The sequence below is a fragment of the Colias eurytheme genome, chromosome 29 (assembly GCF_061535395.1).
Source record: "Colias eurytheme isolate Ceu_HAF_F1 chromosome 29, ilColEury1 Martin Lab GWU primary, whole genome shotgun sequence".
NCBI lineage: Eukaryota > Metazoa > Arthropoda > Insecta > Lepidoptera > Pieridae > Colias > Colias eurytheme.
The window spans coordinates 5,835,259-5,848,330 of NC_143008.1; the positions used below are offsets into that span (position 1 = coordinate 5,835,259).

Here is a 13,072-nt window from a genome sequence, read left to right on the forward strand (position 1 = left end):
GTTTCTTAGACCTCGTGCCGCACTGAACTAATAAAAATTCTAACACAGTGCGGAACGAGGTTGCGAAAACCTCGTACCCCGCGAACCTCGTACCGCACCCTAAGCTAGCTTCACGCGGTTAGTGTTGTGCAACACATTCGAGACTGAGCACGCCACGAATTACGACTGCTGCCGATTATGTCGAAACGTTGCCGAAAAAAGTTAATCAAGGAGGAAGATGAAGAAAAACCGGGTGGTGAAACTCTAAAATCTGAAATCTGAAAAAATATTATTGCTTGGCCTGTTTTAATGAAAAACATCCATAAGTTTGATAAATAAATACAATTAAATAAAGTCGATATTTCTTTTCCCATCACTAAATTATATGAAAAACTGCTATCGTTCAGTGCGGTATGGAGTACATCAGACCCCTCATTTTATTTTACCCATAGAATCTAAACTAACTAATCTAACCACGGGCGACGGTAGATTTAGGTTAATGAACTCATTGTTAATAATAATCACGACAAAAGCCGCACACTTTGTCTTATTTGGCGCCAAAAAAAGGATTTTGATCTCCTACGGGCGGTGGGGTTTAATATGCCTCGTGCCGCCACAATGTCTGGTATAGGACAAGGTTTAAAACGACCCGTAACGCAGTAATGGAAAGTACAGATATATATGTGCCGCAGTCAACGTGTTAAAGCTGTCGTACGTAACGTACGTGTACGGAATGTACAAGATTTTGTAAAAGTATGACTCCATCGAAAACAAACCCACCTTCTCTCTTTACTAAACACAACTAGTTACTAGATAAATAAGTACACACACAGTAAAGTTCCCAAAATACTCCACCAAATTATAAGTCACTAGCAAACCGGGCGAACTCCGTTCGCCACCAGCCTTTTCTTTGCTATAAACCTCACGGAGCCTCACGAATCGGTTCGTGTATTCTGGAGTTATAGCGTCAGGAAGGAAAACCCGACTAATTTTTATTATAAGTCTTAAAAATAATATTTCTTATCAAGTTACAACCGTAGCCCCTCACGTTTATCAGCGTACATTGACAAGACGTGACCTTTAGCCCGTAAATTAAATTCATTACCTGACCACACTAATTGACCCCTCATTTCTGGTACTAGAGCACTTTTTGTATGGAATTTTGTTCGAAGAAATGGTGGGGGAGGTCAACGTGACTGGTTGATGGTTGAACACTAGATTTTAATTTTTAGTGAATCGGATGTTGGTTTGCGTTTTAAGTATGGTTTAGGGCAGATTTTACAATGCTTGGATAAAACTTATTCGTCGAATAATGTATAAAACTACCATTTTAAAAACGTATTCTAATTGCCTGTATTTGACAGTTTACGTGACATTTTAATTTTATCGTGTAATACTTTATTGGACGGATAAGTTTTATCCAAGCATTGAAAAATCGGCCCTTATAAATATAGGGATAGTTTATATTATATGGATTAAATATTTTGGGATGTGGATCTAGAGTAAATGCAAAAAATGTTTTACTACCTAATTGATATCTGCTACGATACCCTTCTAAATATTTAACAAATGTGTTGATAATAAAATTGCATCTTCAAGCCAAATCAAACATGGGCAGTTCTTAGGCATAACTATCAAGATTAATAAATATTGTGTGTAGAATGTTTAAAATTTCTTTACTTTTTTACCTAAGATAATATACTAGCTTTCCGCCCACGGTTTAGAATGTGTAGTCAAGCATAGTTCCCGTTCCCGTATTACTTCTGGGATAAAACTTCTCTAGCTATTTTTGTGCTAAATTTCATCAACATCGGTTCAGATGCCCATACTAATATTAAAAAATACTGAGATCATATTTTTTCACACCTTTGGTATATTGTTTTTACAATAATAATAGTTTTAAACAGATAAATACAAAATTACAAGCCTACTTCCACCGTCATTACACCCGCATGTCATTATAAAAAGCGAGAATAGGGATTTGCTAAAAAGGTTCCGTATAGTAGATACATATTATAACACTAGCAGCCCACGACTTTGTACGTGCATCCCCGTTTTTCCCCGTTCCCGCAAGAATTTCGGGAAATCCTTTCTTAGCGGATGCCTACGTCCTAACGTCTACCTGCATGCCAAATTTCAGCCCGATACGTCCAGTGGTTTGGGCTGTGCGTTGATAGATCACTATATCAGTCACCTTTGAGTTTTATATATATAGATGTAATACTAGCTATGCAGTTTCACCCGCATTGCTCCGCTCCTGTTGGTCTTAGCGTGATGATAGCCGATAGCCTTCCTCGATAAATAGGCTATTTAACACCGAAAGAATTTTTCAAATCGGACCAATAGTTCCTGAGATTAGATTGTTATTATCGAAATTGGATCAGCTGTTTTTAATCCATGAAAAGATTCTAATACACGTAATATCATATAGGTCGTAGAGATTTGTAACTATGATAAACGGAACGCTAAAAAGTAGAAACAATTAAATATATAAAGCAGAAAAATATATTTTATATGATCATTACAAAATGTACCGTTTCATGTTATTTATCATATTACTGTTGGTGTTTCAGAGAGGTTAGTTACATTGTTATTTTTTGAAGTGAAACTTTTCCGTTATGCGCAATTTTTTTTATTCCTACCACGCGTGATTCGACGTATTTCTGTAAAGTTGCATATAGTATTTTTTTTTTTTCGAAAAATAAGGTCATAAAGAAGTTTCACTTCTTACGTGTGTACGCACACATTTTTTTTAATGCTATGAGGTGCATTAGGGTAATTCCGGATGACGCGACGGGGTAAATGCAATAACGTTAAATTAAGCGTTCTAGTTACGAACCGTCGACATATTGGCAAAATAAAGATTCATTTTATACTAGCGGTCCGCCCCGGCTTCAACCGTGGTAGGTACATATTTCGCGATAAAAAGTAGCCTATGTCCTTTCTCGGGTATCAAAATATCTCCATACCAAATTTCATGCAAATTGGTTCAGTAGTTTAGGCGTGATTGAGTAACAGACAGACAGAGTTACTTTCGCATTTATAATATTAGTATAGATTTATGTTATTGGAAGACATATAAATATTTTCTTTCTATAATTCTTGTTTCTTATAAATAGGTAATCCTATAATTATAAAATAATGTTTACTTTCTACAGATATCTATGGAAATGCTGCTAGGTCCAGACAAAAACGGTATATTTTATAATTATTAAAATTTTCATACTTAATGATTTTGAAGAGTAACTTATTATTATTAACATTTAGAGTAACTGATTAGTAACTTATTGTTCGCATCATGGCGATACCGTCACGTCATGGAGTAGGCGACGATTTTGGATTTTTGGATTTTGCCAAAGAAGTTCACTTAGGTTTTGTTCAAGTCACTTCTGACACGTGTGCTCGGCAGACACGCTCTTTTTTGTGTGTCCTACATATTACCTAGTAGTTAACATTTAATATTAGTGATAATGATTATTTGTACATTACAGTTGCATAGTTTTTCAAAAGCAATCAGGCACGCATGGAGACAGCACTGAAGAAAATTCAGACGGACAGTCAGAGAGATTTCGACCTGGGAAAAAGCTACTTGAAATAAGCCATGATGCAGAGGTAAGATGTCTTCGTCATCATAATCAGTAGCCCATTTCGTTCCCACTGCTGGGACATGGGCCTCCGTTGCCCGGGCCACATGGGATCAAGCCGTAATCCACCACACTGGCCAAGTGCAGGTTGGCAGATGTCATAATATGTCGTCGAACTTTTGATTCTTCGACATGTCGGTTTCTTAACGATATTTTCCTTCACCGTTCAAGCAGTGGTGATGTTATATTGCGCAGATAAATTGAAAAATCCTGGTCCTGAAAATTTAAATGGAACCAACTGGTAGACGCCATATTTCAAATAATATTAAAATCGGATCACCTAGATCTTTCCCTATGCATGCTTAGATCTTTAAAACTACGCACCCGATTTTGATGCGGTTTTTTTAATGAATAGTTTTATAATAATTATGTAATGTATGTAATTATGTATATAGATATAATTTTCTTTTTTCAGGTGCTGCCCGTGGATTTTCTGAAACGCGGATTGAGTCCGTTAACGAAGATTAACAATGAATTATATAAATTAAGAAACAAGCTTATTCATCATAGACTGTACTAGAGGAAGATACTTAGGAAAATACCTATAGTATCATGTGTTCTTAATTTTTCGTAATAATACCTGATATTTTGTTATACCTATGAAGTAATGTGGTTATAATTATAAAATAAATTTTGATAAATAGAAAATTTTGTTTTTTCTCTTTAACCTACATCTCCTTCCTTAGGTATACATTTTTTTCTATAACTAGGTATATCAAAATCAATCCTTCCGTTCCTAACATACGTCACACATTAACAAGTGATTACTTATCACTTTTAACTCTGTGTTGTAACTTTTTTTCATAAGGGTGAAAAATGACTAGGAAAATTTTGTATTATAGTAATTTGAAAATTTTCATCAAATCGGCACAGTAGTTCCTGAGATTAGCGCATTCAATCAAACATTTTTTTTTATATTATCAGTGTCGAATTATTATTAAATAGAAGTTCTCTATTGAAAATAGTCACAAAATAAAACCAGACAATATTATTAACGCATTTTATTACAAATCTCGATATTACAATCACGATGAACACCAAACATTACTGATGACGTCACTCCTCGTATATTTTATATAGTACAAAAAACAGACTTTTTATATATTAAAAATCTATTTGTTTAAAGAATTAAATATCGAATTAAAAATCGTTTAAATATGTTTAAAAACGTATTTTTTTAAACTTCCAACTTCAAGTAGTGATATCAAAGATAATTAATCAATAGATTTTATTTTTTACGCATTTTATTACGCATAAAAACAAATGTCATTAAAACAGATTAAGATTGAGTTATAATAGGAACATGGGAAGCGAGCCTTATCAATAAAAACATAGAAAAAAAGACGTGTGGCACTCGGGGACTGCCGCGGTAAAGCTATTGCATGCCTTCAAGCCACACCTCCGTGCCCGTCGGAGTGGGGAGCGTGAGGTTTTTCGTTACGCAATTTCTGGATTCGGTCCCCGCGCTCAAGGCCTGCGATAGAAGCTATGCAATAGCTTTACCGCGACAGTCTCCGAGTGCCACACGTCTTTTTTAGTTCAGACTTCACTATGTTATCCTCATTTTATCGAACAAAAAAATCTGTTGCCCCATGCCATGTTCAACATCAGCTATTACATTAAAAATAAATTATCACATAAAACTGATTTTATCTATACAGTATACATTGATAACTTTTGAAACGCAAACATTACCTATAATGTTTAAATATATAGTCAAAGAATACATAATAGTCCAAAATAAGTTTTTAAAGAGGAACAAGTTTTATTTCTGAGTATGTCACAAAATTCTGTAAAAATCATCTATACATATAATAAATCTGTAGAAGGGTCAATTCTGTACATTGAAAATATTGAAAAAATAAATAGCAGGGGGTGTTACTGGATCGATACCAAACCCAAATATGTGATTAAAAAATTTTTTGTCTGTCTGTCTGTATGTGAAGACATCACGTGAAAACTAACGGTTCGATTTCGATGAAACTTGGTATAATTATACCTTATTATCCTGGGCGTAAAATAGGATACTTTTTATCCTGGAAAAATATGTAGAAAAAAAATTAATCTTAATTTTTCAGTTTTATCCATAGACGTTGTTCTGTAGAACCGCGAACACACGTTGCGTATTATTATAGGCCTAGCCGTATTCGGGTCCAATAGATATTTATAAGATGTCATTGTCAGAGTTAATCAAAATGGAGACCATCCACGCGAAGACCGACATCCGCGCGGACGGAGTCGCGGGCGGAAGCTAGTACGCAATAAAATATTATTTGTATGGATTTTTATTGAGTGTTAATGGTGTGAATTCCTAATAGTTATCTAATTGTTAAATTATACTTAATAAAATATTATAAATGCGAAAGTTTGTGAGGATGTGTGTGTGTGTGTTTGAATACTCTTTCACGCAAATACTACTGAACCGATTACAATGAAATTTAGCACACATATAGAGGGTAACTTGGATTAACACATAGGATAGGTTTCATCACGGAAATCCCACGGGAACGGGAACTATGCGTAATACCCTTATAGTAAGACTAACTTCCGTTTCATGTGATAATTTATTATACCATACATACGCTGTACAAAATCTTATAATTACTCTAGCGTTACACTATTGTGAAGTATGATCCGGTACAAAAAACGCTCTCTTTGCAAAGTTATAAATTAATAATAAAAAAAAATATGTGCGTGTACTAGTGTAGGTACACACGAAAGAAGTGAAACTACTTTATGACCTTATTTTTTTTTAAATAATTTACTATATGCAACTTTACAGAAATACGTCGAATCACGCGTGGTAGGGATAAGAAAAAGATGGCGCGTAACGGAAAAATGTCACGCGTAACGAAAAAATGTGACACTAAATTTTTTTCCAACCCCGATAAAAAAGTTTCACTTCAATAAATTAGGTATATATAAAAGGTACGTGTCACTTTGTCCGCGATGGATTCCAAAACTACTGACCCGATTTTAAATTTGATTTACACCCCGTGTGATGTTTAATCTAATTTGAAATATAGGATAGGTTATAGTCGTAAATTTATTTTATTGCACATTAATATTTGACAGTCACAATAATTATCTGTGCCTCTGCGTATTGAACCTGTGTCCCCATGTAAGCCTTCCAAAGGACCGGGTATCTTCCTTAAGGCGGTACCCGTGGAGAGAAACACTTTATTATATAAAATACAATATCATAGAAAAGGAATCTTCACCGTACAAATTGGCGGCCTTATCACTTTGAAGCGATTTCTTCCAGGCAACCTATGCATTCTTACAATAAGTAAGTTGTAATAGGTTTTTAAGTATTTTAAGTTTTTTTGTACCGGATCGTATACAAGTAGACACAATCTATATCCACACAACAAACAATTCAAAACATTTACATTAAATAAATATTATACGCGCATAAATTATACGTGTTTTATAATCGTTATAAATTTGTATGAACACAATTCGTAGGATTTGAAATAAATAGATAATACTGATAATAAATCAAGATTATCTTGGATTTAGACGATTTAACTATAGATGAAAATTGAATCCTATGTCGTTTACAATATGGTCGGTTTTAGAATAATTATCTGTGTGATTTATAATTTAGAGGAATTAAATAAATGCCTACTGTAATAATATTATAAATGCGAAAGTAACTCTGTATGTCTGTCTGTTACGCTTTCCCGCTTAAACCTCTCAACCGATTTTGATAAAATTTGGCACAGACAATCTTTATACCCTGAGAAAGAACATAGGCTACCTTTTATTGCGAAATATGTACCACGGGCGAAGCCGGGGCGGACCGCTAGTTGCATATAAAGCCGGCTACTCACGTACCTGCCGCAGGGGCAAAATGTAAAATAATTTTTTTTTTAATGTAAAATATTTGTAATACCTACAACAAATCTACTTATTTAAAAAATCCCACGAATTACAGTTGTACACAAAATAGCTGTATCATTTAATACATATCATTATAATCATATTACATCCTCAATAAATATATATTTTATACAAGAATTATAAGTAATTTAATCTAAATTAAATATTTGTGAAAGATCTTATTTTTATTTGAACGTTTCTAATAACCTCGTCAATTTCAAACTTAAATAGATAAATCTTATATATAAATTCTCGTGTCACAATATTAGTCTGCATACTCCTCCGAAACGGGTGGACCGATTCTCATGAAATTTTCTGTGCATATCGGGTAAGTCTGAGAATCGGCCAACATCTATTTTTCATATGTACCACGGGCGAAGCCGGGGCGGGCCGCTAGTAATTAAATAAAATTCATAAAGAAATCGTGTTGACTTTAAATTTATTTAGCCAAAATGCACCAAAAATATACAGAAAAAGAGAATGAGCACACGTGTCAGAAGTGAAACTTCTTTGGCAAGGTTGAAAGATACCAAAATCGTCGCTTTACTTATTTTCAACGCGCCTAAAGTTCCACTTCAAAAATTTCAAATCTTAAGGAAATATATTATAGGCCAAATATAAATAGGCGAATTCGTTTATATAAATGACTTGAATATTATATGGCTATGACAAAATATAGGATTGTGTTCCATAATGCTTTAGACATGGTTGCTTATGTAATTTTTCCTTATATTTTCAACTTCAAATTATAAAAAAAACTAATTAAATGAAACATGAATTTCGTTCTTAAATAACAAATAGAATTGATATATTCATTAGTTAATATTCGCAGAAACCATTAATAAGTTGAATGTATATTACACGGTGTTCTTCAGGGTTCTTCAAAAGGGCCTGTACTATTCCTATCTTATGTAACAGACATAAGTATAATTATTAAATATGAAATCAAATAATATTGATAAATAATATTTTTATAGATATAATAGGTTATTAGAAACGGCAGTAAAAAATCTACATTTAGATTTAGGCAACTATTTGAACATGTTTCTTCTCTCGAGGCTCCTTCAGGACGTACGACGAAGTTCTTCGTAGAGTACTTGTTGAGTCTGAAAATTATAGAAATATGTGATATATACATTTATTTTTAATAAGAAACCTTTAACAAACATTAAAAGTACAAAAAACTAAAACAGGCATTTTTATTGTCTAAGAATAGTGTACAACTACAAGCTATATAGGCTTGTGTGTGGCGGGGGCGCGCGGGGTATGACAAGTGACAAGTAGGCAGCAAATATTTAAGGCCGTTATTTGTACACTTATGGTTTTGTTTTACTTTTATTTTATATGACTGTTGTACAATAAAGGGTAAATAAATATACTACGGTACTCACGTATGTGTTTCTATCGGGGGCGGTAGGTTTATGACAAGTGAAAAGTGGCAAGTAAGCTACAAATACATACGTGTATGTGTATGTCGGGATCGGGCATGAGAGGAGTGACAAGTGGCAAATTACAATTAACAAGTGGCAAGTGACAGGTGAGAAGTGTCAAGTGACAAGTGGCAAGTAAGCTACAAATACATACGTGTGTGTATTTGTCGGGGCAGGCGCGGGAGGGTGCTTGGTATAAGTGACAAGTGGCTAATGGCTAGTGAGCTACAAATACGCACATGCGAGCGTCTATCAGGCGCGGCAAGGATATGACAAGTAACAAGTGGCAAGTAAGCTTTGTAGCTTGTGTGTGTGTGTATCTGGGCGGTAGCGATGTAACAAGTGACAAGTGACAAGTGGCAATTAGACTACGATACATACGTGTATGTGTATGTCGGGAGCGAGCGGGTGCAGGCGCGGGCGAGGCGGGCGCGGAGACGCCGCGCCGCGCCCCGCGCTATGACCAGCGCAGTTCCTTGAGCTCCACTGTGCTTGACGCGTCCGCCTGGACACACGTCAAGTATAGAACCATAATATACAGATACATGTGAAGTCCCATGTCCCCTAGTGGGGTAAGGGGCAGATGCATTATACATCTGTTTCACTGATCGATTTTCCTAGGAACAAGTAATTGATCAGCCTTCTGTGTCCTGCCAGACCGAGACATTTTTTTTTCTTCATCTCCACCGGGAATCGAACCCAGGGCCCCTCGGTGCTACGCTCACGCGTCAACCACTGTACCGAGGAGGCGGTCATACAGATACATACAGATACATAAATAAATATTCCAGAACAATTTTCACACATGGCACGATCTGATCCCATACTAAGCTTTCGCTTGTGTTATGGAAACCGGATGGCTCAAACTCAAACATTTATTTATTCGATTAGACTTCTTTTAGAAGCACTTTCGAATCGTCATTACATATTTTTAACATTTACCACCGAAATGCAGTATCTATGGAGAAGAATCGGCACGAAACTCCATAGTTGCTTTTTTTAAAATCATGTCAATATTAAAATTCAATTTTACATAATATATGACTTATATCTAAATACATAATATAATTATCATAATATGCCATATAACTGTCTTGTGTAACACAGAGCGGAAGTTTCGCGAAGCAATTATTCTGCGAAGCAGATAAAGATCGAGCCATGTGATCGAGCCATATGACACGCACTTTAAAAAAAAGACGGGTTGCACTGGGGGAGTGCCGGCAGAAGTGAAAACTTGATTATTAACGTTCAGCATGTTTGATATTTTGAAATGGGATCCGTCTTACGCATGGAATATAAGGGATAAAAAAAAATCCGTCTTACGCTTTTTCGATCAGGCCACGTGTCCTGACGCGAGTTTAAGATTTTATACCCAACGCCGCTAAAGAAGTTTTCACTTCAAAAACATTAAAGAAATAATAAAAACAAATAATTAGAAACCTAGTTTACCTCATATCTAGCTGGAGCTGGTGGCACGTGTGTGGCTGGAGAGCATCTGGAGCAACCAGGCTTTAGCACCGTCCTGGATGAACCGCCTCGCATCGCTGTGCGGAGCTCCTGGAATTAATAATTACCCCGGATTTTTAACAAATTTCACTATGGAAATTGATATATACTTAAATGTTATGATCGAATGTTTTCTATTCTTTCAAAATTAATACTTATAAAGCATTTGAATGCAATAAAAAACGAAATATCAGAACTTTTTAATTTTTGAAGTGAAACTTCTTTATTGGGGTTGGAAAAAAATTTAGTGTAACATTTTTTCGTTCCGCGTGACATTTTTCCGTTACGCGCCATTTTTTTCTTATCCCTACCACGCGTGATTCGACGTATTTCTGTAAAGTTGCATATTATAGTAGGTAAATTATTTTTTGAAAAAAAAGGTCCTAAAGAAGTTTCACTTCTTACGTGTGTACTGTGTACACTATTATAGTACACGCGCACATTTTTTTTTATTGAAGTGAAACTTCTTTATCGGGGGTGGACAAAAATTTTGTGAGACATTTTTTGCGTTACGCCGCGCGCGTTACATTTTTTGCGTTACGCCGCGCGCGTTACATTTTTGCGTTACGCCGTACTCGTGACATTTTTTTTCTTATCCCTACCACGCGTGATTCGACGTATACTTTCTCCAGCGGAGTAGGGATAGCGTATCGTTTTAACATACGTCCTACCACTTTACTTGACCGTTTTTCTATTGCACTCGTATTTATTTCCAACGCTCTATAGTGACGTGATAATATTATATTAAAGTGATCAGCACAATCAAAGTGTTTATTTTAATTCTAATTCCAGTGAATTTCAAAAAAAAGTAAGTAATTACATATCTTTTTCTAATACTTAGGTGTAATTATGGTATTTATTTTTCTAAGTTATTTAAAATTAACCTCACTTTTTGATTGTATTTTTCAATTTTTTCAATTTTATTATAATATGTATAGATAATATGTATAGATACACTAACACGTGGGTGGAATTATGTAAAAATTTTTTCTAATACTTGAATGTTATTGTGGTATATATATTTATTTTTCTAATTCTAAAATATTTACAGTTATTCTCAGTTTTTGATTGAATTTTGTAAAACACCAACACGTGGGCGTGATCATGTTATTTATTTTTCATCTCTGTCTTAATATGTATATATATTATGTAAGTACTATGTGCGTCATTAATTTCTGACTGTTTCGAGATTTGGTGCAAAATAAAACAGTGTGTAAATAAAATTAAACAATTGAGTAAAAGTATAATTTCATAGATAACACGTTGAGAAGTTCCCTGTATAAATATATATACATATCTTGTATAAATACATACATAATATGCCTATAGATCTTTACTCAATTGTTTTATTTTATTGATTTTTTACAAATTTTATTTACACAAATTTCGAAACAGTCAGAAATTAATGACGCACATATTATATTATATACGTTTTAATATAGAATATTTTTTATTTTACAACCTTTACAACTTGATCATTAGGAATTTATTACCTCTATTGTTCGAACAAAAATAAGTTACCGACTTTAAGAACGTGCCGACAATGTAAGTACACTATTGTTTCTTAGAAAACATTTTAGGAGTATACGATAATAAATCTATGACTCACGTAAACACGTGTTTGCTTGATTGGTGTCAGGTGTTCAATTATAATTTTATGAATTCAAAATTTATAAGAATAAACCTCAAACTCTCTGTCCAATCAAAATCCGCCTAAGTCGAAATCCTTTATAAGCTGAAAACGGCAGTGGCCGGCGTAAATATTCAAATAGGTAGCGAGGAGCGAAGCGACGAGCATCTTAGGTTAACTTTTGAACTACCGCACGAGCCGAGCGAGCGAAGCGAGCGAGTTGCCGCAGCAGCCGGTGTAAATATGTAAATAGGTAGCGAGGAGCGAAGCGACGAGCATCTTAGGTTAACTTTTGAACTACCGCACGAGCCGAGCGAGCGAAGCGAGCGAGTTGCCGCAGCAGCCGGTGTAAATATGTAAATAGGTAGCGAGGAGCGAAGCGACGAGCATCTTAGGTTAACTTTTGAACTACCGCACGAGCCGAGCGAGCGAAGCGAGCGAGTTGCCGCAGCAGCCGGTGTAAATATGTAAATAGGTAGCGAGGAGCGAAGCGACGAGCATCTTAGGTTAACTTTTGAACTACCGCACGAGCCGAGCGAGCGAAGCGAGCGAGTTGCCGCAGCAGCCGGTGTAAATATGTAAATAGGTAGCGAGGAGCGAAGCGACGAGCATCTTAGGTTAACTTTTGAACTACCGCACGAGCCAAGCAAGCGAAGCGAGCGAGTTGCAGCAGCGGCCGGTGTAAATAAATTTAAGTAGGTAGCGACGAGCGTGTGACTAACGTATTTCTTTAATATTGTATAAAGTAAATTATTTTTTGAAAAATAAGGACATAAAGAAGTTTCACTTCTTACGTGTGTACTCTAGTACACGCACACATTTTTTTATAAAACAATTCTGTGTAGACTTGCAAAGAACATGGGACCAGTCACCAGACATAGCGAGACTGACGCTAAATTTTAAGTAATCACAAAAAAGAACGATTGTCAATTATTATTAGTAGATCTTACAAGGCTATTTCAATTATAATCAAAATTAATACTGTGTGATATTACCAT

General features: G+C 35.2%; 2 protein-coding genes across 3 annotated transcripts in view; one reads left to right on the top strand and one right to left on the bottom strand.

Annotated features, from left to right (window-relative positions):
• Positions 1 to 2,507: 2,507 nt before the first annotated feature.
• Positions 2,508 to 4,143, top strand: LOC149896292 (uncharacterized). Its single transcript, XM_090118416.1, has 4 exons — positions 2,508 to 2,556; positions 3,138 to 3,174; positions 3,471 to 3,591; positions 4,039 to 4,143. The coding sequence occupies exons 1-4, from the start codon at positions 2,508 to 2,510 to the stop codon at positions 4,141 to 4,143; spliced, it is 312 nt and encodes a 103-aa protein (XP_089974542.1).
• A 5,178-nt stretch (positions 4,144 to 9,321) lies between these two features.
• Positions 9,322 to 13,072, bottom strand: part of LOC149896293 (glutamate receptor ionotropic, kainate 2-like) — a 28,513-nt gene continuing 24,762 nt past the window's right edge. The window contains exons 18-19 of one of the 2 annotated variants that reach the window (XM_090118187.1): positions 10,388 to 10,495; positions 9,322 to 9,443 (exon numbers count right to left, since the gene is read on the bottom strand). In XM_090118187.1, coding sequence (XP_089974313.1) covers positions 9,396 to 9,443; positions 10,388 to 10,495 — 156 coding nt within the window. In that variant the 3' untranslated portion in view covers positions 9,322 to 9,395. Of the gene's footprint in view, positions 9,466 to 10,382; positions 10,496 to 13,072 lie in introns of both variants that reach the window. The other variant, XM_090118186.1, reaches the window with a different exon arrangement.

Bases quoted from the DNA above. Each gene is read 5' to 3' on its own strand.
- LOC149896292 (XM_090118416.1), top strand. From the start codon at position 2,508: ATGTACCGTTTCATGTTATTTATCATATTACTGTTGGTGTTTCAGAGA. The intron at 3,175-3,470 runs GTATATTTTATA...TGTACATTACAG, and splicing joins GCTAGGTCCAGACAAAAACG to TTGCATAGTTTTTCAAAAGC. The intron at 3,592-4,038 runs GTAAGATGTCTT...TTCTTTTTTCAG, and splicing joins AAATAAGCCATGATGCAGAG to GTGCTGCCCGTGGATTTTCT.